Here is a 27,595-nt window from a genome sequence, read left to right on the forward strand (position 1 = left end):
TGGCCTTAGCTTAGGCTTATCTCACTAGCTCTTATAACTTAACCCATTTATGTTAACCTATGTCTGACCTCATGGCATTTTCCTTTGCATTCTGTATGTCTGACTCCCTCCATATCGCACGCCTTGTTGGCATTTCCCTCGCATGCCTAGCTTCATCTCCAATTTCCTCTCTCTGCCCCAAGTCCTGCCTACTTCTCCTGCCTAGCTATTGGCCATTTAGCTCTTTATTAAACCAGTCAGAAGGCAGAGACATCTTTACAGTATAAACAAAATATTATGTGACAAAAGTTATTACCATGACAGATACAGCCTGAGGTGCTCACATACATTCATCAGAGGAATTTCGTTAGGCTGAAATCTTTAGTTTACAATTCCTTTTCATATTTCCTTTATACAATTAAAAGTGGCGCTTTCAAACTAGCTCGCTTTTCTTTATAGATATTTGCTGATATGAAACTCGTCCCTTGCCCCCAGATACATATGTGCAAATAAAAAAATACTCATTCTTTTCTTGTGACTTGCAGTTGATAATATATTAGGTGATACGCTTTCTTCGGTTCCCAAGCAGAAGAGTTGATAAGCAGCGTGTTCTGAACAGGTCTCTTCAGATTCCACCGTAGTCTTTCTAATACCAAACCAACCCCCTCACCCAGCCAATCAAGCAACTGGTTCAACATTCACAGATCATCAAGGTATTCAGTGACTTGTTATTTTATATGGAAACATAACAAAGCAGAAGTTTTAAAGAATTAACTTTTATTTTTGCTTAGTTTTATTAAAAAAATAAATATGTCATAAAGCTTTTGTTTCCTTTAGGGAGAAAAAAAAGGAACAAGTTCCATAAAATCAAACAAGCAATGGTAACATGTCTTAACTTGAAAACGACTGGGAATCACTGGTTTACAAGTTATAATTGGATGAATGACTGCCACAGTTGCCCTTTTCCTCCTGCCAATGGCAGCAAACAACAGGATCAACTAGGGCAAAATAAATAATTGTGTGGAAGCCCTGGTAAGTGCTTAAACAGACTGATTCACTGAGACGTCTGTCTGTACAGCTGTATCTTGCTTTAAATAACGAAGAATTTCCTGTAAAGTTTGGGTAAATGAAGATAACCACAAACATAACAAGGAGAGCTTGGGATCTGAAGGACTTCTGTGGTAAACTGCTTTGTGAACAATCGCTTTCACTTTAGTTATTCCGGTTTTTGCTGTACCTCTGTGAAGTGAGGCACAGCACCATCCACCCAACAGAGCTCTCTTGCTGGGCCAGTGGCACCGTTTCCAAGTCTGTGTTTCTATTAAAGTAGTGTAAGGTACAGAGTCAGCCAAGAAACCCCGTGCGCCTGGCAAAGCAGGCATGGGGTGGGCTTGCTGTCGCTGTCAACTCAACGCAGCGGCTGTGGCAAAGCACAGCAAGCAGCCTTTCACTTTGGATGTAGGTGTCTTCTATTGTTTCATACCAGTCCAGGGCTAGGTCTGGAATTCCAAAAGAAGTACTCTGAACCCTCAAGACTGGCTTTAACCAGTGCAGTGGGCAACACTGGAAGAGACTGAGTTCTCATGGCTGAATTTTAACACATGCATCACACTCCACAACTAATTAATGGAAATTTCGCTGGGGACAATTTTTTCAAATGGTTCCTTTATTGTTATTGTTTTACTTCCTCTGAATGGACCCTGGATTCTCAGGAAAATTCTGGAGGTTTCTGAGTGGGTGATGTATTTCCTGCTCACAGAATGAAAAATTCTTCCCACCTTCCAGAATTACATGAACCTATACTACCCCAGAATATAACACATAATGCTTTGGATAGGTAATAGATGGTAGTATCAGTTCCAGTTGGTTTTATCAATGTTAAGTAAACAGAATCCTCACTTAGCTCACAGCCTCTATTTGTTTTGACCAAACTCCTACCAGACCCAAGCAACATTTAATTAGGCTAGTCAGTTCTTTTTGTTTTTTGTCTCCAAACACTTCTACTAATATTGCTGCCTATATGTACAAGTGTGAATGAAGAATATGCACTCTTTAGTCTTTTCCACACTGAGTACACGAACAATTAGTAAATAATTAAATAATGAGTGGCCATTTAAAAACCCATTATTTCTTTTAAAAAATTACTTTCTAGCACTTAAAAATATTGGGCCTGAAAAGAATTCTATTTCTGTCCGATGCTGTTTCCCACCCAAACCTGCTACAAATGCTGGATTGAGTTCATATCAAATAACTTAGTACCAAGGTTTTCAAATGGCAACAGTGTTACTGACTTCTTCATATTGGATAACAAAATAAGGGTAACTCTGGTCATCATTAAAAATGACAAAAATCTGAGGCTCAAAAAAATTATCCACACAAGAGTCGTATAAGTCGCTGGTGACACTTCCGGGATTGACTGGAGGGGGCCTTCTCATGCCATGGCTCCCCATTGTGTACCTGCCAGTCAACACTTTGGCCAAAAACATGAAATGGACTCCTTTGGAGGACTTCTTAGAAAAGTTGTGAGAGTAGCTTGCCTTCTTTGCAAAGTAACTGCCTTGTCCAAACATTGTAGCATGCTTTCCACAGACACGAGGGTCAAAGTTGTGCTTGCAGATCCCATCTACTACATCTTGGGACGTTCCATGAAATAAGTGTCTCTCGTTTATTATTCTGTCACGGCCAAACATTTTTCTGTTCATATATTCTTTTTTCCTAATGCAAAAAGAAAACAGGAATTTAGGAGAGGGGCATGTAGATTATAATAGTAAACAGAATGCAGTCAAACTTTGCTTTACAGGTAAAGTATAGTAAACTAGCTGTGAAAGCAAAATGCCAAAAAAAAAATCATACTATAGTTTATTATGAATTTTAATTGCACTATCTATAGGTGTATTATGAGGATCAGATGTGTGCCGACATGGAAAAATATGAGCATTTTATACTATGCAAGCGTTTATATACTTGATAACAGCTATATTAAGAAATGTTCATACCTCTGACTCACCTTTTATATTTTTCCCAAAGAAACTGATTTTGGACTCTCAGTATCTGTAAAATTCTATATTTAAATTCAGGTACAGTTTTATGAAAGAGATTGTAGATAATTCGATAACTTTTATCCTCTGCAGAGACAGGCACTTGGATGAAGTCCTGAGACGGATGCATATAAACCCATGTTTCGGGGTAAAAGTTTGCTGAAGTTACTCCATCTGGGCAGATGATTTGTGATGAAGATGCTTCCAGAGGCAGAGAAGCCTGAGTGGGAACCCCACCAAGTGTCCTAAAATGGAGAAGAAACACTACGTAAAGCAGTCAGGAGTCGGTTCATCTCACAGTATACAATGCTTTGTATTAGTGTCCAGTTTTATACTTGAACAGCTTAAGTAATATGTATTAAGGTGTTATTTACTTCCTGAAGGAAGAACATAAACCTGAGTGTGTTGTGACATTAACTATGACACCAGCACTCAGGAGATAGAGGCAGGCAAGTATAACCTCAGGTCAGCCTGGGAAACTGTCTCAAACAAACAAACAAACAAAAAACCCTAACTAGGGAACTAATAATGATAGGTAGGCTCAAGTCATTAAGTAATTATCTGTGATGTTAAATGCCCTGGGTTCAATATCCAGCACCCTTCTCCCTGCCCTCTATCCTCAAATAGAGCTAATAGATGGTGCCAGAATGTGCACCATTCATTCAATCTTTAAGTTCAGCTTTGTTACTTACAAAGATGAATTTAAATAAACAGTAGGATTTCTCTTTCCTACCTAGACCATTTATTTAAATCATATTTCTCAGCTATTTCAAAAAAAAAGGAAAAGGGAAGAAGCAAAGAATAGGAAATCCTGACCCTGAGACTTAGTTCAGTACGTGGCGATCACAAGGAAGGAGTAATGCCTGCCAAGTGGATTAGGAAATTGACATTTTCAAAAGAGCTTTGTGACACAGAGGTTACAGTTGTATATGAACATTCATCTTGTCTCTAAAGAGCATATCCTACCATCACGTTCATTAGTCGCCTACTGAGCATATGCTATGTATTTCACACACATATCACTGTCAACAAGAACTGCAATGTGGCTTGATTATCCCTACTTTTCAAGTAAAGAAACAGTTCAGAGAGGTTAATAATTTGAACCTAATATAGCAGATGATACATTTTTCAACCCAGGCCTGTTTCTATATGTTTCCATGTTTTACAACTTACAATAAAAAAGGCTACCGCGTGGTAGAACAAGATGTTTGCCTGATTCTTCTGACAACCACTATTACTGGTATTAGCACTACTGCACTGCCGTTATACTCTTAAAAGACGGTCTGTTAAGAAGCTAATGCTATGGAAACACAATTGCCTTCTCTAATCCCTGTCTGCTTCAAGTAAGTAGCTGTGCCTTTAATTCAATGTGCCCCAAAGTCCCTTTGTAAGTCAAAGTTCTAAGTGGGTGGATTCAGGGTCATATTTAAAGTAGCTTCTCTAACCTTTACAACAAAAGACACATATTTCTTGTCTTTTGGATTATGAGAGCTCTAACAAACTCCTTTGAAATGTGGTACAGGTTTATTTCCGGTTACCATGGTTATATTTTTCACGGGTATGTTTTTAAAAAGAGACGCTTCACTTCTTTAATCAGATCCTCCAAAAGTCTAGCCCTCTTTAAAATGCCATCACTATTCCGAACAAATTACAAGACAGTGTTCAACTTTTAGCTCCTCTCTTTATCCTGCTTTGCAAAGTTAGGTAGTAGCCCGCTTGATTTCAACAATGGGTTTGACATTTCCAATAGAGACAAGATTCTTCCCAAACATTCTACTTAAGGCATAGTTGTTATTTACAGTTGGAATACAAAATAAAGGGGTTCGTTATGTTTTAAAGATGCTATGATGGTTAATCATACAGGATTCATAACCACACCAGAATAAACCTAATGGGATTCTGTAAAGGCATTCCCAGTTGGTCTGGGTCTCGACGGTATTCTTTTTTGTCGTCTGTTAACAGATATAGCACGACCAGCCGTCTCACATATCCTCCAGCATGACTTCCCTGCCCCAATCGTCAACTGTGCCCTCAAATTGTGAGCCACAACATCCCTGCCTTAAGTTTGCTTTTTGCCAAGGTAATGAGAAAAGTAATAAACATGTACATCTTTGTACTTTGTTTATTCCACTACTCTTTATTGTCCCCTATCCTCCTCCTAGACTCCCTGTCCTACCTGGATATCTGCCTTACATGTAACAGTAAACATGCAACACATTTTCTCTACTGATTTGTTGATGGGCACGTAAAGATGATTCTTTATTTTGACTATTATGACCAGTGCAGCAATAAACAAGAACGTGCAGATATTCAGATCCTATATATGGGTAACACCTATTCCCACACACATATGCTTTCATCAAGATAACATTCTAACCCTACTAAAACAACTAAAGACATGTATGGTGGACTTTTATACACAAGCTGCCCAGTCAAGCAACATTACAAATGCATCTCTGTGTATGTCTCAAGCAACGTTACAAATGTACCCGAGAATGCTGTTCCCATTCAGCTTGTATTATCCCAAAAACATATCCCATAGCACTCTGAAGAATGGCTTTTCTGATTCCAACCTTACTCTCCTTGCCTCCCTTCAACATTTTGAAATGTTTCCTAAACCAATTTCAGTATGGAAATAAAAATGAATTACTTTTATCCCCTAAGGGAAGAGTCAAAGAAACTAAGTTTAGCATTCTTATAACCATGAGATTACATGTAAGATGTCCCTTCCACTTTAACACATGGCCCCTCAAGCCCCTTATTTTGATTTGTTTGTTGCTTATGTTCCTTCAGCTCAGGTATTCTAGGAATATTAAAGAATAGGCTTATTATCAGCATCAGGAAAAGTCTTTATAAACAATGGAATGTGCTGGAAATTGTTTCCTTTGATTCTTTGAATCTAATGGCTAAATGTAAAACACAAAACATTCTCTCTAGTTAAGATCTCAACCCCTGAAATGTGCTGTTTGGAACAAATGCCCCTTCCTCCTTCTCCACATTATGAGGCAATGTCCTATAGCTGTATACCAGAAATGCAGATCGGGTGGTGTATTTAATACTTCACTCTGGCCAACCCCACTCTATGTTTTTCTTCTTGAAACATCTGCCTATTCTCATTGCCTTGCTGATCTCTCATTTTAATCCTTTTATTACCACTGTTTTCAGACAGGAAGACAAAAACAGAATTTTTGAAATGAAAAAGCAATAATTATTTTCCTTTTTTTTGCAGGTCTGCATTTCAAAAAATGGCATATTTGTGCTCATATTATTTTCATTTTATACCTTTAAATATAAGGTATAAATATAAGGTTTAAAAAAAAGGTGGTGAGCATAATCTCTTAAGTACCTTTTTTCACCATTTAAAACTTTTCCCAACAATTTCAGCATCTGAATGAGAATTAAGACCCTAAGAGAGAAGTCACATCTTGCATCTTTTAGCTCTGTATGCCAAGCTGCTGGTCTTACTAATGAGTTCTACTGTCTCACCAGGAGGACAGTATGTTCCTAACTACTGCATGTAGACACTAGTTCCAGCGGTGCTACTAGTGAAATCCCAGCAATGTTTTTTTAATTACTTCTAATTAAAAAAAAAACTTAGAAGTTAACAATTTTCATTTTCAAATATGGACTAGGAAGAAAATATAAGCCAATATACTTCTAAAATTGATCTTATTTACAAGCTGATTTGGAATTCTAATTGTTTGAGGGATTCTTTTCATTTTGGAGTTTTGTGTGCTTGTTATAAGACAGGGTCTCCCTTGGTTGCCCAGGTTGGTCTGCAGTTTGGTATGTATCCCAGGCTGGCTTCAAACTCGAGGACCGCCTATCTTTACCCCGTAAGCACCAAGGTTACATCCTAAGTCATCATGACCAGCTTTACTTGTTTTCAATGGTCCTCTTTCAATTCCAGGACTAAATTTATTAAGTGTTTACCATGAATGACTTGAGATAAGAATAGCAGGAATATGAAAACGGCACTTCTACCTTACAGATCAAAATGGACCAACCAATATTTTAGTTCACAGAAACTAAGTAAACACAGTATCACCTTCAAAGCAAATCCTAATAATGGTATATCTGAATAGAGGCTACAATTGTCCTAGACAAACTTTTTTACACTCACATGTGCCATGGAGCAGGTGAGGAGGTCAGTTCTCTTTCTATCTCTTGAGGCCCAAAAAGATCAAACTCAGGTCATCAATCTTGGCTGCAAGAGCCATTTGCCATTGAGCCATCCCAGCCTAACTTTTAAAGGCTACTGTACTAATGGCTGCATGATTTGTCCTTCAGTATCTATAAAGGTTTATCAGTGGACTATGTTGAGGGAGAAAAGAGTAGGACTTGGGAAAATGAAAGGACTCACCTGCAATTCAGGTGAGGCCTAACTTCTTTTATTAAGAAACTGTATTTTAGGAACTAGGACAGATAATCTCATTATCACAAGATATGATGCCTTACTTAAGCAAGAAAGAATACAAATTATCATATTAAAATTCGGTCAAGGAAGAAAGAGCAGAGAACATCATTTTACAGAACTCCACTCAAGTCCTCTGGCCATTTATCTGAATCTTGTAATTTGGAAGGATCTCCTTACAAGAAACAAACAGCTTTATTCCTAACATGTTGTTTTAGTTGTAGGGAAATGTTAACTACAACCTGCTTTTCAGTTCAAAACTTCAATATAAAACTCATGCTTCTTGGGTTGGGTGAACCATAGTTATCTGAAGAATTTCATCTAAAGAAAGCACAATTTCACACTCTGGTAATAGTAACCAAGATAATTCTCTTAAATCTGACACCCAGTAGTGCATTTACATAAATGGAAAGTAAAAAGGAAGAGTAAAAAAGCCACTGGATGCTTACTGTAGATACGGGATCAGTATGAAACAGGAGCGGAAAAGAGGTCTCCGTCTTATTTCTCTCCGGAAGAATGAGTTGTGGAGAATGTAATGGTTGTTCCACATCATAAATCTGACTTCTTTCAGACCCCGAGAGTTGGCTTCTTCAATTAATCGAACAACAGACTACAGAGGAGAAAACAGAAGGTAAATGAAAATCAAATTTATAATCTCTATAAGGAGAAAAGTAACTGCTAACACAAAGGAATTTCAATAAATACAATAAATCAAACTAATTTCTATAGTTAGGATTTCTGTCCCTCAAATACGCAAAGTAGAAAGACACTCCCTGTTCACAAGAGCATGGACATCTGCCTTAGCGATACATGTGAGGCTCAGTGGTCTGTTCCGTTTTCAGTCTTAACGATGTCCCAGAGACTTTCTTGATTTACATTTGCGAAGGAAGTTTTCAGAATGGGAATTAAAGGTAACACTGCCCAGATTTCAAAAGCATAAAACACAAAACAAAAGTTCTAAGCCTAAGAAACCTGCCAGTAAAAGCACAAGGATAGTCCAAGTATTACATTTAAACAGCTCCTTACCCTATTTGGAAGGTAGATACCAATCAATTCTTAAATGACAAAATTAAATGTGGCTCAATAGCATGTTTAATTGGGGTTAAGGTACTGGTCATGTCTTAAAAAAACACATACATACCAACATCTCCTTCTATGATTCTGGAAATGAAATTAAGAAACTGACAGATCACTGGAATAAGAACTTGATCTCTCACTCCAGATTCAATTACAAGCAATGCTTTGTAACTGATGAGCTCCACCTCATAATATGGATGCATGTGCACATGATAAAATTCTAAAGATTTGATTTACCTAACCATAGCTTAACCTATTCAATCATTTCTTCCATGGACTCAAGAGTGCTTCTAGCTCCACTTGGCTTCTAAAAATGTTGAATTTAACACAGTTCGATTTATATAAGCACAGCAGGCAGATATAGTCAAGAGTTATAACAATTCTCATATCATTAAAATCATTATATAGATGGCACCCAGTCTGTAAGTACTTCATCTCTATACTGCTAAGATTCTGGGAAAATCCTTTAGGGGTATTCTATGTATGGGTTTCATATTAATGTAAAGAAATATACTTTTAGAAATAAGAACACAGAAGTTTTACCTGTAACAGCAAGACTTTAAAAAATTTACATCCTCAAGGTGTCTGATTATGAGCATTCTAGTCACTGTTGGAAAGGAAAAAGACCACAGGAAAAAATTGAAAGTATTTAAAAGAAAAAAGAACATGCAAATACCTCAGGATACTCTCTCCATCCAAAGTGGTCTCTACAGAAGAATTTCCAATATGTGTTGTAAATAGAGTTTGTATTACTACAGGGTGGCGTACACAGCCTTCGTAGTTGGTCAAATTCAGTTGTTTCAAATACAGTCATGGCATTCAAATCTGCCCAAAAGTCTTGTCCTCTAGAAAGACCCAAGAAAAAAGACCTGCTAAATAAAAGTACCTAAACATCTTATTGGGCATTAAGAATATCTAATATAGCCTGCTATAGGATTGTTTTACTTGGTATAAAAGATTATTGGTTGTTTCCTCAACATCCATTCTGTACATGCTCATTCCTAATTAGACCAACATTTCCAGGTCATATTCTTATGGCATGAGTAAAATAATTAATAATAATAATAATAAAACCCAAGGTCATCACTGGCTCAATGCATCAATCAATACAACCCTAGCTTCTTCCTGGTTAAGATGAACTGAACCCTGCCATCAACCATCAGGAAGTCAGTCTGAAGAATGAAATCGATAAAAACAAAACAAAAACAGGCAGAGAAACAAAAATTTCTTTTGAAACATGGCCCCATTTTTCAGAAGTATCAGGTTATCTGTAAGATTGTATTATTGCCTGATGAAGTAGGGGAAAAGATGACAGAAAAACAAAATGACACCGGATGAAGCCAGTTGTGCCAATTCAACAAACATTAATACTACATTTTATCCTGTAAGTGGAAAAATGATAAAAAGCAGTTTGAATCATTGAGGGCTAGCTATGAGAATTTTTCTTGTCATTTTGTTATTTAGCCTGTTATTGCTAAATTAAACCTTTACAAACATCTCTGTATTTTTTTTTTTTTGAGACAGGGCTGGCTTTGAACTCCTGGCTTCCTACCTCTCTCTACCTCTGAGATTACAGGTGCTGTGCCACCATACCTGGCTTACATCTACAAATTGTTGGGAGACAAGTTCATTCTAAGAATCAAGTTCACCTAAATCATTAATTGACAAAGGACGGCCTAGATAAAACATGTTTTCTCTCTAGCGAATCATTAGTTCACATTGAAACATTAACTTTAAGAAACTAGTGAAATGTTTATTGTACTCGGCTCTGTACAACGCACATTTGCAAATTTCCCAAAGAAAATATTTTTTTAATAAAATAACATCACAGGTATTTGTTACTAAGTTCCTGACTGCTTTTCTTCAGTCCTTCTACTCGCGATACAGACCTCTAAGTGAGTACCTATAAGACAGAGGACACTCCAGATCCAGCGGACCTCTATATGCAAAATCAAGTGTTGGGACAGACTTCCCTTGTTACAGAACGAGATTTTGAGAAGGGTATTCATTATCACCTATTTGTCAGTTAGTCCAACTCTGCTTCTGGTTACATTTGTTCCAAGGGCTGTAAATGAGTACCGAAAAACCCTCTGTAGTCAAATGTCTGAAAATCAAACTGGTTACACAAGTTAAGCCGTTTACTGTAGTGTTCCCTCACCCCCTGGGATGCTAAGGAGGACACTGTAGTGCTCTGTATGGTAAGAATGACAAAGCACACTGCCAAAGCAGCCAAGACCTCTCCTTTTCTCACACGAGCATCTATTACATCTCTCAACGCAGGTACCCCTGGCAAGTGTCAAGGGAAATCTACTACTTCTCCCTCCGACCTAGCACAATTTATGGTCAGGTCCTACTCTGTGGGAGAGAAAACCAAGCAAAACTAAGCTAAAGCCACATAATGTAACTGAAGATACCAAAAATGACCTAACTTGTAAAAAGCATTATTACGTTCCTTCAAAAATTCCTAAAGATTCTCCTGTCCCAAAGCAAATTTCTTGCCTCGAAAGAGTACTAACTAGGATTTCGTCTTAAAAACAGCATTCAACTTAAATTAAGAATAAAGTGGGAATAAAATAAAATGTAGTTGAAAATAGCATTTGGGGAAAACATAACATGAATATAGAAAAAGAAACTGTTAGGGAGAAGTAGAGGAGAGGCATAAGGAATAAGGGTAAGGGGACAGATTTTTCTCAAAGTTCATTATGAAATAATGAAACCCATTTATTTGGCATAATTAGGAATTTTCACAGCATAAGGGGCAAATCACATTTGGACACTATTTCATTTAAATTTATTTATAACTAGTAATATTTCATTTAAAAGGAAAAATGTTCAAAGGAATGTTCTAGAAAAAGGAAAAGTTAACCCTAAAAATGTAAATTCCTATGCTTAAGTTTGACTTCATACTATGCTGCCTGGAGTAATTTTCATGTACTTTGTAAAGGAGAATCTGATGTTATAACTGAGGAGAGATAGAAATCTTTCTCTCTGAAGGATATTTCAGGTTTCTAAACATATTTCCCATCCACTGTAGCAATTTCTGTACAATCCTTTATCACTAAAACTTCATAGATCATGATTCACATGAGAAAACTTCTACTAACATGGCTTTTGCTAGATCCTCTCTGCATTCTAGTCCTTTGGGCATTATGGAATTTCTATGGCAAGCCCTAATTTACTTTCTTTGATTTATTAAAATACTGTTTATATTTCATTTTCAATATGCTCATCCAGACTTGACAGAGGTAAAATAACAAATGTGACAAACATTATCTTTTTATAAGATTAATTTTGCTACCAGCTTTCCCTTAAACAGGGAATGCTTTAAAAACTCAAAGCCAAGAGTTTTTTCTCCTACAATCTGTATCACTATACATGTGCATAATATAATTACCAAGTGCTCAACATCTTCTTTATCAAGCCATTGTTTCCTATTACCAGAAAGAAGTTATGAGTCATCTACGCATGGTAATAAATGGTGGGCTGAATTAGACAATGTACAAAGAATTAAACAGATGTGATCTCAGTTTTTCAGGGTTCCAAAGAAATGGTATATATATACATCTGTCCATACAAATTCATTAGTGGCAAATAACTTTCAAACATCCAGGAGTATATAAGAAGAAGATTTTTAGGAGTGTAAATACATGAAATAGCGACCAGTAAAGGGGCTGTGCAGGAGAAAAAGAAAATGAGCTGTCTTAAGTGCGTTACTCCTTAGAACATGGTAGCTGCTCAAACTGTTGGAGAAGACCTTCTAAGCAGTGCATAAGACATGAAGAACATGCATATCATGTACATGCAATGGGAGGGCAGAAATTAATCCAGGGCCTTGGAGTATAGAAAATCAAGAGGGAGGAAGTAGACAGGGATGCAGTGAATATAGGACATGTGGAAACTGAACAAGAGAAACAAAGCTATAAAATGAGAGGGGAGGTGTTGCTATAAAAACAGAGTAACCATCCTGGTAGATGAGAACTTTACTCTTATATAAGAGAATTCTACTTAGAGGCGGACAGAATGCAAGGGAGATGGCCACTGTACTGCAGAATTTAGTTATAACTTATAGAGTAATTGAGGGACTGCTGAGGTGGCTCTGGGTTAAATGTGCTTGTTGCCAAACCTGACATCCCCAGGGTCCACATGGCAGAGAAGGAGAGAACTGACTCCAACATGTGGTCCTCTGACCTCCGTAACTGTGGCATGGCATTGCCCATCCCCCCACCCCCACCCCATGCACACATGAAATGAATCCGATGTCATGAAGTATTTAAAACCATAAAGGAAATAACGACAGCTTAAAAAATAATTTTAAGAAGATGTGCTGACTATGTACCGGATTATACACTAGGGACAGAAGACTGAAAAAAAGTCAAAACGCCACAAAACATCGGTTTACAAAGAAAAGCGGCCCATTGTTACAGTGTGAAATGTGACATAAAGTCAGTCTGAGGATAACTCAAAAGTAGCTGGGTTGGACAAAGTGTGGCAGTACACACCTTTAGTTCCAGTACTCAGGAGACGCAGTACACAGTGAGTTCCAGGTCAACCATATAGTGAGAACTTGTCTTTAAAAAAAAAAAAAAAGCTGGCCAATGTAGCCTGTCGCTGCTGGTAAAGGTATCAGGAGAGATAACAAGGGCTGTCTCAGAATGTGTGACATGTGAACTCAAGTCACCAAACAGACCACCACAGGTGACTTAACATGTGTAGATGCTTAAGCAGGGCATGAGGGTACAGGGCAAGAAGCACGCAGTTCATGTGGGAGGTCAGAGTGTGTGTGTATGTGGGAGGTGACTAGAGATAAGACTGGACTGGAGAGATTGGCTGGAGCCAGATAAGAGAGAGGTTTGGATGCTGGGTTAAGAGGTTAGGGCTTGATCCTATGGGCACTTTCAACAAAGCCCATGTTTGCCTGTTTTTAAAGCTTACTCCAGCAAGATGATTTATTTTCGGTAGAAGACTGATAAAGAGGAGGGAAGAATAGAGACCAGCACTCCTTTGCAAGAATTAGCTTATTTATTAATACGTATTACTCAAGTTTAACAATTTACAATACAAATGTTGACAAATGTGGGAATAAAAGAGAGCTGTTTGAGAGGTTAGGGTTAGGATCAAACTGCATGAAGAACAATTATATATGGGCAAGAAATCCAGTCCATGATGGCCAGGTATGGTAGCACACACATGTAATATCAGCACTCAGAAGACTGAGGCAGGTGAACTGTCAAGTTTGAGACCAGTCTGCATTACAAAAGACTTTCTCAGAGTCCAGAATGTATCCTTATGTGTCTGTGTTCTCAGATGATGCCAATAAAAATTACAGGAGGCAGAACACTTGTAAGTGGGAAGACATAAATAAAAATTAGAATCCAAACTTCAGCAAAGTAAATTAAGCATAAACTTTTCTGAACATTACTCTGTTCAGTTTTAACAAGATCAGCAAGACTTGGGAACCTTGGCTTTCTGCCTGTTAAAGAGTTAACCAGTTTCTACAAGGATAAATCTATGACCTCAAGCATTAGCACTCATCCTAATATGCTGAGCTAACCAGTCACAATTAGTAAGGCCTCTTGTTTTTTGCTACCATGTAAAATGAAAATGTCTCCTTAAGCTGGGGGTCATAATGATAGAAGGAAAAGATTAATGCTGCCTGGAGAGTACGCAGGCTGTCCTAGCTTAAGACAAGCTTGACAGATGGGAATGTTTGCTGTTGCTGATGAAGAAATTTCACAGGAACACAAAATATAGATGGCTTTTGATACAAGGCTTTGATGTTTCCAGAACTCAGTTATGCTGAAATATCTGCCAGCTTATATACGCCTTCAAGATGTGACACAAGGAGATGAGAGCCAAAGACATGGTGTATAATATACCAACATATTCTGTGAAAGCACCATAGTCATTAAACTTCAGACAACTATGTAATTCATACTGTAAACTATGCAGTTAAACTTTTATGAAAATGAGTAATAGGCCCTTTGCTAAAAGTAAGACTTTTCCTTACCTCAAAGCAGACAATAAAAATGTTTGCCATATGTACATATACTGAAGGCGCAAATACTGGTTAATTTCAATTTGAGAGGAAGGGATTGACTCCAGGCCATGGCCTGTGCTAGGAAAGCATATTACTACTCAGTTATATCCCTGGCTCTTTTTTGTGTGTGACAGAGCCTAAATTGTCTACGCTGACCTTGAACTTGCAGTCTCCCTGCTAGATTTATGTAACATCAGGCCTGAATAACAATCTTTGAATCTGTAAGTATTTAAAAAGAGTCGATAGTTTTCTAGATTAGAGGCACTATCACCATTACTGATTTTTGCTAATATTGCCTCAAACAAATAGTAGAGAGCTCCTGGGTGAGAAAATAAGACTTTTAGAAATTCCGACATTCCATACAACAACTTTCACTGTTCACTAGAGGCTTAAAATTATAAACAATGTATATACCTGGCTTCCTTTTGTATTTCAGAGTAGCTAGTCTCACACACATATTCATAAGACAAATGGCAGAGTCTACACTATTATCCATATGGATCTCACTAGCTATGGAGAGTAAAAACCAAATGCTAGCTGGAGATATGGCTCAGCAGTTAATAGCACTTGCTGCTCTTACAGAGGGCCTGGGTTTGATGTGAACCATCCCACCTGAAACTCTCTTCCAGGCAATCTCTTCTGACCATTTTGGCACCAGGCATGCACATACATACATGTAGGAAAAATAGCAAATCCTTAATGCTGATTATAAATTAAATGTGTTCACTTTTAAAGAGGCTGATCTAGAAGCGGAAGGGTTACTTAGTCTTAGGTCACTCAGTAAAACTATTAAACATAAAATCAGAATCATAGACTTATCCAAAATTTCTAAACACATTAAAAAGTTTGGGTAAGGGTATCCCCAATTTAAGATATAATCCATCTTTAAAAATGATCATTAAGCAAAATTATGCCCATGTGTGCTGTCTCCCTTGGATTATCCTGAATATGAGAAACATGTCCTAGAATTTCTGAGAAGACAGGCAGTTAGTTATAAGCAGGACATCACACTTGTCTGTATGTCAAACCTCATGCCTGACTCACATGTCGGACATTTAGTGTGTGGTCTTGGAGGCATAGTAGAATGGGGGTGGGGAGGATGAAAATGAAGAGAGGTTAAGAGACAGGAGAAAGGGGAGGTTAATTAAGTTTCCTAAATGAAAGACTATTCCAAAGAATGTGGAGAATGGAACAAAATGCAGTTAGTATATAGCTTATGCTAAAACAAGACAAAACACTATGGAGCTAAGGCATAGCCACTTGAATTCATTTAAATGTTAAAATTCTAACGATCCTGTATTTGAAGTTTTTACACCCCTTTTCCTAGCACGTATTTCCACCAAAAGCAAACTATAACATCCACACTCAGGGAAAAGAACCAAATATGACCAGCCACTTTTTAATTAAAATAAGACTGCCAGACAAAAGCAAAGAACACAGATGAACAAATTTTCTAATGTGACGTGAATAAGTCTAAATCTTTTTGTAAATAAGAAGCATACTTGTGATATCTTCCTGCTATTTAGAGCACTGGAATTAAATTTTGCCCTCTGAAGATGCCAGAAATATCATAGACTCTTAAACTTTGATCCAAGTTCAGTCACATGTCCTAAGACTAGTAGATGGTGGTAACTAAAAGCGAAATTATTTAATTGTGGTCTAATAAGGAAATGAAACTCATTTCTATAAGAATAGCTGGGATAGGAAGCACAAACTGGTTTTTAAAAATCACGCTAAAAGTTATATTTATACCTTATATTGCTTTAAACTATGCAGTTAAAGATTACTAAAATAAAGATCCTCTTTGTTGAATAAAATATTTTAAAAGCAGGAGTTTCAAAGTGATCAATCAAAAATGTGTACCATATATACATGGCACAAATTAATTCAATTTTTAAAAATTTGAAAGTAGGAAGGACTAAATAAATTTATAAAACACTTCTACATAAACAAAATATTTAATAATATGCATACATAAGGTGCATGTAAGTGATAAAAATCTTTAAATCTATGAAATAATCTCAAATTAGAATTTATTTATACATAAGCAAGACACTAATCATAAACATTACAGAACATATTCCAATATCTAGAAAGATACAATGTAGTAGTCCAATTTATTTCTAATTTAATATTTCAATTACAAATGACTCTTTAAAGGAAAACTATTCCAAATTTTATTTAGCTTTGTCTTTTTTTCCCCTAACTACTCCAAATAAATTTAACTGGTTAAAAAAGAGAAATGGAATATATCCTCACAGATGACTGTTTATGTATTTAGTGCTAACCATCTAAGATAAGTAAACAAGTTTTGGCAGACTAAAGTTTAATGGACACAAACTAATGTACAGAGAATCCATCACTGATAGCTTCTCAAGCAAATGCTTGTGGATGGGAAGAGGAAGTTTTTACAGAAAAGATATTGAGAGACCTTTGAGAGAGAGAGAGAGAGAGAGAGAGAGAGAGAGAGAGAGAGAGAGAGAGAGAGAGAGGGAGGGAGGGAGGGAGGGAGGGAGGGAGGGAGGGAGGGAGGGAGGGAGAGAGAGAGAGAGAGAGAGCTATGACTTTTTACAAATAGTGCTCACAAAAGTTTTAACCACGGTCTTGAATAGTAATTTTTGGGAGGGCAGAAGGTGTCTACAAAGTCAAATTTCTCTGATGCATTCAATTTCTGGGATTAGTCTAATTTTTTTAATTAACAAATTAATCATAGAAAATTTCGCACAGCATCCAAATGTCAAAAAGTAAACAAGAAAAGTTTTTTTTCTTGCATCCTCATGAATATCTTTTTTTTTAAAATAAAGATGAGTATTAGGAAGGAAAACCCAGTATTTCTTCTGTGCTTATTTTTTTTTAATGTCTAGAAATAAAGCTAAACTAGGTGACAGAAACCAAGAACCAACCACAGCAGGAAATTATTTAGGGTACTTTGTACAGTTTGCTGTCTCCGCCCTGATCAGCTGTGGGAGCTGTGGTGATCAGGGTTTAAACAAGACCCCGAAAGCACATGTATTACTGCAACGCTCATCCTTGGGGGTCCCATCCCTGCCTTCTTTGATGCCCGGCTAATCAGTGCTGGTAACAACTTGGAGCAAAGAACGTAGAGCCGTTTCAAATGAGAAGAAACGAGGTAAGAATCTCTTAAGATGCAAAAAGGAATTTCCTTTTTAAAAAAAAATACAGCTAACGTGAGAGAAGTGCTGTTTCAACCAACATAGCACAGACCTTTCTTTAATTCTCGGAAGCAATTTCGCCAAAGCATGGGACTCGAATTTGCATAAAGAATACAAGTTTACGAAACTCCCAGAAAACTTAGTCATGAAAGTTTACAATACACTCTACACAATTTCTTGTGGTACAAATACCGGAATGGGAGAAAGACAGCAGTCACCCCCTCTGTTCTCACTCTTTTAAAAGCTTATCCTTTGCAGTAACCATGAAAGGGTTCTTTACTGGTCAAGAGGGTGCTCAAGTTGGTCAACAGAATAAGGCGGAGAAGGACTGAAAAGACAGACAGACTTTACCATGTAGAACTGCAAAGAGGAATGCTTAATTAACTTTCTATGCTTTCTTGAAAACAATAACTGGCTAGGTCAGAAAAGAAAAAAATTCCAAGTTTTACATTGGATAACTAGAAGCTTTTTTTTTTTTTTTTGGATAGCATCAACTTCTAAAATTTGCATCTTCTTGATCACAGAATTGGTCCCATTTGGTTAAGTTTGCGATATCTTGTGTATAGACCGATAAATCTACAAAATATAAACTGAAATAAGTTCATTTATTTTACATAAAAATCCTTAATCTCAAAACTTCATACCGAAGTTTAAAATCTACCACTTGAAATTCCAAGCTCTTTTATTTACAATTTGAGGCTTTCAGTTATTATTTCAGAAGTTGGGCTGGATGAGAGTTAACAAGTGTAGAAAAAAAATTAATGAGGGGTCTTTATGAAGTGTAATTCCTGGTCCTGAGAAAGTCTGACTTTTCATAAATAAGTACAAAAATACTAACTCAAAACCCAGAATCTAACAGACCGGGGCTCAATCTTTAGCATTCTTCTATCTCTCGAAGATACAAAACAATTCAGTTACAAAAGAAACACTGCTTACTTTAAGAACTGAGTTTCTTTCAAATTCACCAGTGTCCACTCTGATCCTGCCTTTCACAAAGCTGTGCCAGAATCAATCATAATGGAACACAAAGTAAGATTTTTTTTTTCCTTTGTAAAGTGATATACACATGCACTTAGTTTCCCCTCCACAACAGAGACTGGTAATTACTGAAGGTTGCTGATCTAGGTTAAAAGGACTTGACAACCTAATCTAAATACATTCCAGAACCAACCCCATCAGACCAAGAATGCACAATCTGGTGGTCTCAAATCGGTGGATGAGAAATTAGGAGGCCACAGAAAACAGTTACAATTTACAACAGTTGGCTTTTAGTAGAAATCCTTTAGTAGTTAAGGTTTATACGTGACATAAACTGCTTCACTCTTTAGAAATAGCATTCAAATCTGGAATAAGATGAGGCTCACTGGTTAGAAATATAAGAATTTAACTTTTGCTTTACAAAGTCCAGGAATTCTAGTGCAACAGAAAAAAAATGAAACAGATTGCAAGGGCACAGAAGAATTAAAGTATCTTGTATGCCTGAGTTTTTCTTCATACCTTAGTATTACTAGTATTCCTTTTTAAAATGTATAATAAAAATTAAAAGCTTTGGATTCAATGGGTAATAAAACATATTATGTATCATGAAAATATATTCAGGACTTGCCAGATAGCCTTAGGAGCTTTGATTTTTTACTGTCTGAATAATTAGAAATCTTTTGCTTTTATTACACCAGGAAAAGCCTGACCCCAACCTGAAGCCAGGTGACAGCTGCGTCAAAAAGTAACCTACTTATTGATAAAAAGCCAGAAAAGTAAATGAATGACTGCTATTGATTCCCATGGTAGCTCTAAACAGAGCCACTAACTTCTCTAGATTAGTGCATAGATACCAATTAAGCTTTATTTCATATGTAAATAGGAGCATAAAGAGGTAGAAAAAAAATAAGTCATTGCATGGCTTATCATAATAGCACAAGGCACCCATTTTGAAAGTCACTTCAAACAAGTTCTTGTTGATGGAGCTCTCTCTTTCTCTTACACAGGAATTTTAAAAATAAATTCAAACTCATACAGCTGTGTATATCCAAGAAATACCAAAAAGTCACAAGGCATAGTTAACGTTCAGCTGTTCTCTGTCCCGTATTATCAATAACACATAATGAATTAGTTCATACATCATCACAGCTGTGTAGATGAGGCTAATGTAGCTAATTTAGCTATTCCAGTCAAGTTCAGTGAGGAGCTCACTCTAGTTTAGATAATTCCCTAAGTCATAGGAACCACAACATAAGCTTTCTATCATTACTATGGATTTCTCTTTGTTCTCTTACAGCTAGTTGCTCTGATGTCATCTACTGGCATTATCCCTTGGACAGATTTTTGAAAAGGCTCACAAGAACTATTACCAATAAAAATACACAGCAACCAACATTTTAAGAAAGTAAAATTCTATTATCATTAATACTAAACAAACACAAATACTAAACTCTGAGCTGGTATGACAACTCGTACCTATAATCGGAGCATTTAGGAAGTTAAAGTATGAGGACTGTCATTAATTTATTGTCAGTCTGGGCTACAGAGCAAGACCATGTCTCAAACTGAAAAACAGAAACACCTTCTCCTTGAGAAAAACTAACCATGGGTTCACCCCAATCTTTCAAGACACTGAGAATTAGAAGCATTCATTGGTCACAGTTTCATTGGCAAGTTAGCCCCCAAACCCAGTTTGTGGTTCTCTTCCTTATTAATGAGTATATAAAAGAATGTTCTGACTTACTTTAAAGATGAATGTAATGTGAAACTAATGGTCATCTTGGTTGCTAAAGAGATTTGCACTGCCTCTAGTTTCAATCAACAACAGTATTCCAATTAGCAAAGATCCTTTCAAACTGCTTAATTCTGCCATTCAAATCACCATCTACTAACAATGAATATCTATAATGTTAGAGATTATTTTCTTAACAAAAAATACACTTAGTGTTGTTGCTCTCAGCTGCATATTTCAAGTTCAGAAATCCTTGAGGGCAGGGCCCATGTACAAAAGAAGTCTAAAAATCAAATTCGGAGCAAGACCTGAAACTAACTAGTTTTCAGGCGATGATAGCAATAAACACCTGTGACAACAAAAGCAGAGAATGCAAACAGGAGCATTATCTCCAGTTTGTTACAATGAATCAAGCAGGCTTTCACTACCCAAATCTCCTAAATGTGTTTTTAGTATATAAGCATCACCTTAACCAAAGACCTGAAAAGGAACCCTGAACATATTTGGTTTAATTTCCTACCCAATTTCATTCCTGAAAACAAAATAAATGCTACACATCCAATTTTGATTGACTTAGGTGTTAATCCTCACAGGTGCAAAAAAAAAAAATAAAGAATTTCATCTGCATAGTTTGAAACTACGACCCATCTCTGCTTGAGACCCAGAACTATAATTATCCCTCAAAGTCTACAAAATGATAATATGACAGTGTATAATGATGATTAAGTCATATAAACTCCCCAAAACCAGTAGAACAAACAATTCTCATTCATTCACTGTTCCTGAATCCCAGGACTGGGTCCAACATGGTCATATACACAGCTGAACACACATTTCCTGCAATCTGTACAGATAGACCAGCTTTACAGGCCTGACCACAGAGATTAATAGCTTTAGCCAAATAATGTGGTAACCATGTGAACCTGGGCTGCTCCAGCTTGTTTGTGAATCTCTCAGCAAGGCTCAACATGCCGTTATCTGCATCTTGTTGCCAGGAAACACAACATCGCTTTGGAATACAAGGAAAACCAGGTTGCAATGACCACAGGTCAACTCCCCAAAAGCCTAATTTTTGACAATTATTTATAATCTTTTATCTCTTCTTGTAGTTCACTGAGAATTTCATTACTAATTAACAGTTCATATTTCCAGCTATGTTATTACTGCAGGGCCACTTACAATGCAGTAGCAGCAATATAAATTTTAATAGCAACCCTCTCATACTTTTCTTAAGTGTCATATAAATATTGGTAAACATCATTAATACTAATTTGGAAATCAAGCTCCCATTGTAACATCTACTTTATAACTAATCCTATAGTGTATGCTAAAGACTCTAAATCTGTCTACTTTTCAGCAAAATAATCTTACAAGATATAAATGCCCAATAAGTTGTTGACCTAAGAATTTTTGGACCTTCTGGGACCAAAATGACTGCCTTGCTTTGCTGGTGACAACAAATTGTAATGTGTTAGACAAGGATCCTGCTTGTTTCTTTCTGACCAAGCAAAACAGAAACTTAATGTACCAAAATGTTCAAGTAGTCAGTGGAATGGAAATCTGCTTCATAAGTGAAGGGAGAGGCCACTGCTCTCAAGAGTCTGCAATCTAGAGCTGGAAGAGTCGCGTGGCTTTGAGAATTCATAAACTTAATTACTCTTGACAGGACAATCAGGATTGCTAGCTCAGGGGCAATAATTTTTAGACAATACCTTACTAAACTGATTTTTTAAGAAATGGGGGGTTGGAGTGATGGTTCAGTCCTCTTGCAGAGGACTAAGGTTCAGTTCTTAGCACACACATGGAGGCTCATGACAGTTTCTAACTTCAATTCAGGGTATCCTGTGGGAACACCAGACCCAGCAGGGTGCAGCAAACTCCAATACCCTCTTCAGGTCTCTGCAGGCACCATGTTTCATGCAAACAGAACACTCATACACATTCAAACACCATCAAAATCAAAACAGCATCTTTACACACACACACACACACACACACACACACACACACACACATATAGTATGTGTGTGTGTATACATATCACATATATATATGTGACCATCCCTCAAAGCCTTCCCATATACATGTACCTAACACATAAAAAATTAAAAACTAGGTATTTACTTTAGGATGCATAACTTAAAGCATAACTTTTGAAGTCTTCTTTGCTCTGTATTCACTTTAAGATGCACATGGACTTTCTTTTAAAGTCAAGGTGATTACAATTAAAATAGTGCTTTGATTCTCAACACTCAATGTTTATACCACTTTCATTCATACACACTAAACAGAATGACATCTAAATTGCTCAAATCACAAAAAAGAGAGTACACTAAAACTCAAACGCCATGAAAAATCAGAATAGCGTGAGCCATCAATTAAGAAAATTAAACAAAAAACTTAGTACACTACTGAAAGCAACCATGATGCCAAAACTTTCAGCTTCTTTTTCTTATTTTTTAAGTTATAATACGTACCCATACTTCATTCTCACTCTGTCATTTTCTGGGTTACAATAAAATCTTTCCAAGTGCTCCTGAGAGTCATTGGAGACACTCTGCCACTTCTGAGTGGTTGTCCTTTTGATCTGCCAGTGATAGGGCAGTACGGTGTGATGTTTCAAACAATCCCTGCCATAAATGCAAGTGCCCTGCAGGAAGTCCATACAGATGTCAACCCCATTCTCTTGGTGAGTGTGGTACTGTAGCTGGTTCACTAGCTCAAACACCAGGTCAAGGGAAGCTTCCTCACTTTTGTCTCGGAAGAGCTCAGTACTCAGCTTATCACTGGTATCCAAAATGTACTGGATTGTAAAACTATTGTCTTGGAAAGCTCCTGGAACATAATCCATAACTTTATCTATGCAGTCAGGGCTGGTAGGAACATCGCCTGACACTGGAGGCAAAAGATCAGCTTGGAAGTGTCCTGCTGTAGAATCTGCCACTGTCCCGCTGATGGTTTCTGGTGGAAAACTGTGGTCCTGGATCGGAACCACCTGCTCTGGAGCATCCGCAGAAGGATGAGCTTCTGGTAACTGGCCCTCAACACTGGTCTCATCAGGAATCAGGACAGACATACTGTTTTCTGCTGGTGAGCATGATGGGTTGAGCTCCAGGGGTTTTTTCACCATAGGTTCATGTAAGCTGCTCTCATCTGCATTTTGGTCTCCAGCTCTAAAAACTCCATCGAGCGAGCCAGATTCTAGCAAACTGTTTAATATGGGCCTCAAAGACCTCAGGGTTCCAGTTCCCAATCTTTTCTGATCCTGTTTTTTCTTAAAACAAGTTTTCAATGGAGAGACCTTCTCAGAGATTCTCATTTGGCATGGAAAGTCATCAGGAGGAGAGGGAGGCTGCACCACACAGTCCGGCTCAGGTTCAGTGGTTTCCATTTCCATGATGTGGATTAGCTCCAGCTTCACCTCAGTATCTACAAATCCTACCAGGAAAGAAAGGAAAAGTGATCATTTGAAAACTGACAGCTGAACCCATGCATTCATTAAAAACTTTGTGTTGAACCCATGCATTCATTAAAAACTTTTTGTGTTGGTCTATGATTAAGTATCTGCAATCACCGCTTGCATTATAATTATCTCTTACAGGGCAATTTTCATTTTTACAGAGCAAAGAAGACTTCAAAAGTTATGCTAAGACCTGAACTACATAAGGGTAGATGAGAATGTATCTTTCAGTAGATATGCATCACTTATTCATGGGCTTAATCCATATTAACAAGCTGTGATCCTACTGGGGTATGAATTTTTACTGTGAGGTTGGAAACAACTGTCTTTTCTAGATGAAGCAGACAGAGAAACCACATCTCCACTTTAGCTTTGTGGTTCCCTTCAGAGTTGTTTATGTATGATCTGTCTCGTGAGTTTGCAAAAAAACTTACGTTTCCTTGGGAGGGAAGTTCATCAAAAGGATAAACTTTAAAAGTTAAACAGCAAAAGAACTGGTGTGTGAAAGAACAGACACTGGAGGTTTCGATTGAAATGAGATGCAAGAGAAAGCCAGGAGCCTGCTAGCATTTTTATAATCTGCAAGTTTCAGCATCTAACTCCCAAATGAGAAAGACCTACTTTTACAATTAACAAAAACAGTACCAAAACTGAAGGGATATCAGAACATGCTTGACTTCAACAGTCATTGTACTGTGTGCTAGAAACTGAGTATTACACAATTATACAAAGGGTCTTCTAGTCCTTGTCTTTAGAAGCTACACATATCCCTTTTTTTAAAAAAATCGAATGAAAGCATATTATGAACAAAAAATATAAATTTTCTTTCAAGAACCAGCCCCTTTAAAACGAGTAAGATTTCCAGGTACTGGCTAAGATTGTGCCAGATGAGAAAAGACAGTGATAAACAATTAATGGTCTTCTTTTTCCTTGTCCAATAGACTGAAAGAGCTCTTTGATGCAAGAGCCTATGATTCAATCAAGTGTGCATCTTAGGGGACCGGTACAGTACCTAGCACAGTGTGCACTACCGAGGACATCCATAAACATTTTGAGTCTGCATTACTGAAGAAAAGGCACACATTATGTGCTCTGCTCTTGGTTGAAGGTCAAAACCAAATAAAAGACAAAAGACAAAACTGCGTGCTTTAAAAAAAAAAGAATACAAAAATCTAGAGCGATTTGTAAGTCTTATGCATTAAAAAGTGCTTAGTAATCAAAACTCTCAGAAAAATACAAGGCATGGAACAAAGTGTTAGTCTAAGTACAAAAGAGATTTAAAGAGAAAAAATAAGAGAGTTCAGTACGAGCTGGCTGGCATTGTTGGAGAAATCTTCGCGAAAGGAGGGATCTGACATGAGACATAAATAACTGGAGAGCAGCCAAGCCAGGCGTTATTATTCATCACTCGGTGCTCTTGCCTCAAGGCTCAATTGGCACAGACTGTGGTATTCCCTCTCCGTATCACACCGGCCTGTGCCTTCCCCCACGCACGCACATTATCCACTCCTATCACACCAATCCGGGCAAAACGCTAAAGCCACCTTATTTACACGTGCACACACGCACGCACACACAAGCACGCACAACTTTCCTCTTACCGCCCCTGCAAACTCGGCCACAGAACCGGGAAGCGAGCAGAGGAGCGGAGTGCGGAAGCCGCCAACCAGTTCCTCAATCAGTTTGCGTAACAGAAAAAAAATAAAATAAAAATAAAAGACTGGAAAAGGACGTTTCCTCCGGTCGCCCGCAGCGGGGCAACCCAACCGCGCGCGCCGCCGCCGCCAACCCTTCACCTCGTGACGCCCCGGGTCGTCTGGCACTCCGGGCTCCTCACACCTTCCATGGAAACCGCCCGCTGCTACCCTCTAAAAACAGTCCCGCCGCCGCCGGGAGACACCGGGGCGCCCAAGTCCGGGTCCGAGCGACGCCTCCTGCCGGCCGCGACCCGTCACGAGCAGCCACCGCCATCCGCCGCGCCCGTTGCACCCCGGGGCTCCGTGCACTTCTGGGGGGTCTGGGTGAGCATCCCCGGGCTCCCCCTCCCTCCCTCCGCGTCCACGACCTCCCCGAAGCTGCCCCGCCACCCTCCGAGGACGGTCCTGCGAGTCAGTCCCGGGGCTGCGGTGACCGAGCTGCCCTGGGTGGCGCTGGCCGGGTGTCCGGGGACGAGGAAACGGCGAGGGAGGGGGGGGAGAGCGGCGGTGCGGTGCGCACTCCAAAGTTACCACCGACACCGCCTGCAACAACAACAAAAAACCAAAAAACTTCGGGGCTGCAGCCCCGGAACCGCGCGCGCCGGCCGGAACCGTCCCGCCGCCGCCGCCGCAAGCGCCCCGCGCTCTCGGCAAGGGGCTCGCCCTCCTCGCCCGCCCCGGAGGCTCGCGCCCCGCGCCCCGGGGAAGGGGGAAGTCTCCGGCCGCCCCGCAGCCCTCGGGCTGCCCATCCATTCTAGACACACACACACACACACACACACACACACACACACACCTGCCCAGACTCCCGCCGAGCGCAGCCGACCCCCGGGTCCCCACCCTCTCGCGGGCACTCTCCGGAGCCGCCCGCCCTGGGGGGTCCCTCCGCCGCTCGCAGCGCCCACCCCGAGCCCAGTTACCTCGGGCGGGCTGCCCGGAGAACGGACCACAGGCTCTCGGCGTGGCGTGGCGCGGCGGGCCGGGTCTGCGCCAAGCGCTGTGATCCGAGGGCGGGCCCGTCCGTGCCTAGGGGTCGTGGGCGGCCGAGGCGGCGAGCCGCGGGCGGGCCATTCCGCGGACGGAGGGCGCAGAGAGCCGCCGCAGCGCTCCGGGCTCCGGGCTCGCTCGCCTGCCTGTCAGCCCCGGCTCGGCTTTAAGCGGCTTCCGGTCTCCTCCTCCTCCTCCCTCCCTCCCTCTCTCCCTCCCCACCCCACCCCTTACCCCGCCCGGCTCGTCTTGGGGGCGGAGCTTAGGGGCCGAGGGGGGCGGGGTGAGGGGGCGGGGCGCTCAGGGAGTGCCGGGAAGCGGCCCCGCCTACTCCACCTCCCCGGTGCGCGTGCGCGCGAGTGTGTGTGTGTGTGTGTGTGTGTGTGTGTGCGCGCGCGCGCGCGCGCCGGCTCGCCTGGCCTCGCTCGCCCGGCTCGCTCGTTCTCTGGTTCTCCCGCTGGTTCTCTCGCTCGCTGGCTGGCGCGCGCGCCCGCGGGAGGCTCTGCGCTCTCAGGGAGACGCCGCCACCGAGGGTCCCCGAGGGTCTCCGGGAAGGCGAGGCTCGTGTGTGTGTGTGTGTGTGTGTGTGTGTGTGTCTGTGTGTCTGTGTCTCTCTGTGTGTGTCTGTGTCTCTGTGTCTGTGTGTGTGTGTATCTGTGTGTGTGTGCCTCTGTCTGTGTGTGTATGTGTGTGTGTGTCTGTGTGTCTGTGTCTCTCTGTGTGTGTCTGTGTGTGTGTCTGTGTGTGTGTATCTGTGTCTGTGTGTGTGTCTGTGTGTGCCTCTGTCTGTGTGTGTGATTCTCTGTTAGTGTGTGTCTGTGTGTCTGTGTGTGTCTGTGTATCTGTGTGTCTGTGTGTGTCTCTGTCTGTGTGTGTGTGTCTCTGTGTCTGTGTGTGTGTCTGTGTCTCTGTGTGTGTCTCTGTAGGTCTGTGTGTGTGTCTCTGTGAGTGTGTCTGTGTGTGTCTCTGTGTCTCTGTGTGTGTGTCTCTGTGTGTGTGTCTCTGTGAGTGTGTCTCTGTGTC

At 39.6% G+C, this 27,595-nt stretch overlaps 1 protein-coding gene across 3 annotated transcripts; it reads right to left on the reverse strand.

Moving 5' to 3' along the window:
- Window positions 1–739: 739 nt before the first annotated feature.
- LOC101842713 (TCDD inducible poly(ADP-ribose) polymerase) lies at window positions 740–26,723 on the reverse strand. Of its 3 annotated transcripts, none has more exons than XM_005077935.4 (6): window positions 26,506–26,723; window positions 22,906–23,866; window positions 9,185–9,353; window positions 7,881–8,041; window positions 2,987–3,262; window positions 740–2,694 (listed from the first exon to the last, which is right to left on the reverse strand). In XM_005077935.4, exons 2-6 carry the CDS (start codon window positions 23,823–23,825, stop codon window positions 2,247–2,249), a joined length of 1,974 nt encoding a protein of 657 aa, XP_005077992.1. In that variant the 5' UTR covers window positions 23,826–23,866; window positions 26,506–26,723; the 3' UTR covers window positions 740–2,246. The 3 variants fall into 3 exon arrangements, with proteins under 3 accessions (XP_005077992.1, XP_021087390.1, XP_040610276.1); XM_021231731.2 differs by lacking the exon at window positions 26,506–26,723 and adding an exon at window positions 25,490–25,514; XM_040754342.1 differs by lacking the exon at window positions 26,506–26,723 and adding an exon at window positions 24,323–25,026.
- Window positions 26,724–27,595: the final 872 nt, after the last annotated feature.

The sequence above is a fragment of the Mesocricetus auratus genome, unplaced genomic scaffold (assembly GCF_017639785.1).
Source record: "Mesocricetus auratus isolate SY011 unplaced genomic scaffold, BCM_Maur_2.0 Super-Scaffold_100011, whole genome shotgun sequence".
NCBI lineage: Eukaryota > Metazoa > Chordata > Mammalia > Rodentia > Cricetidae > Mesocricetus > Mesocricetus auratus.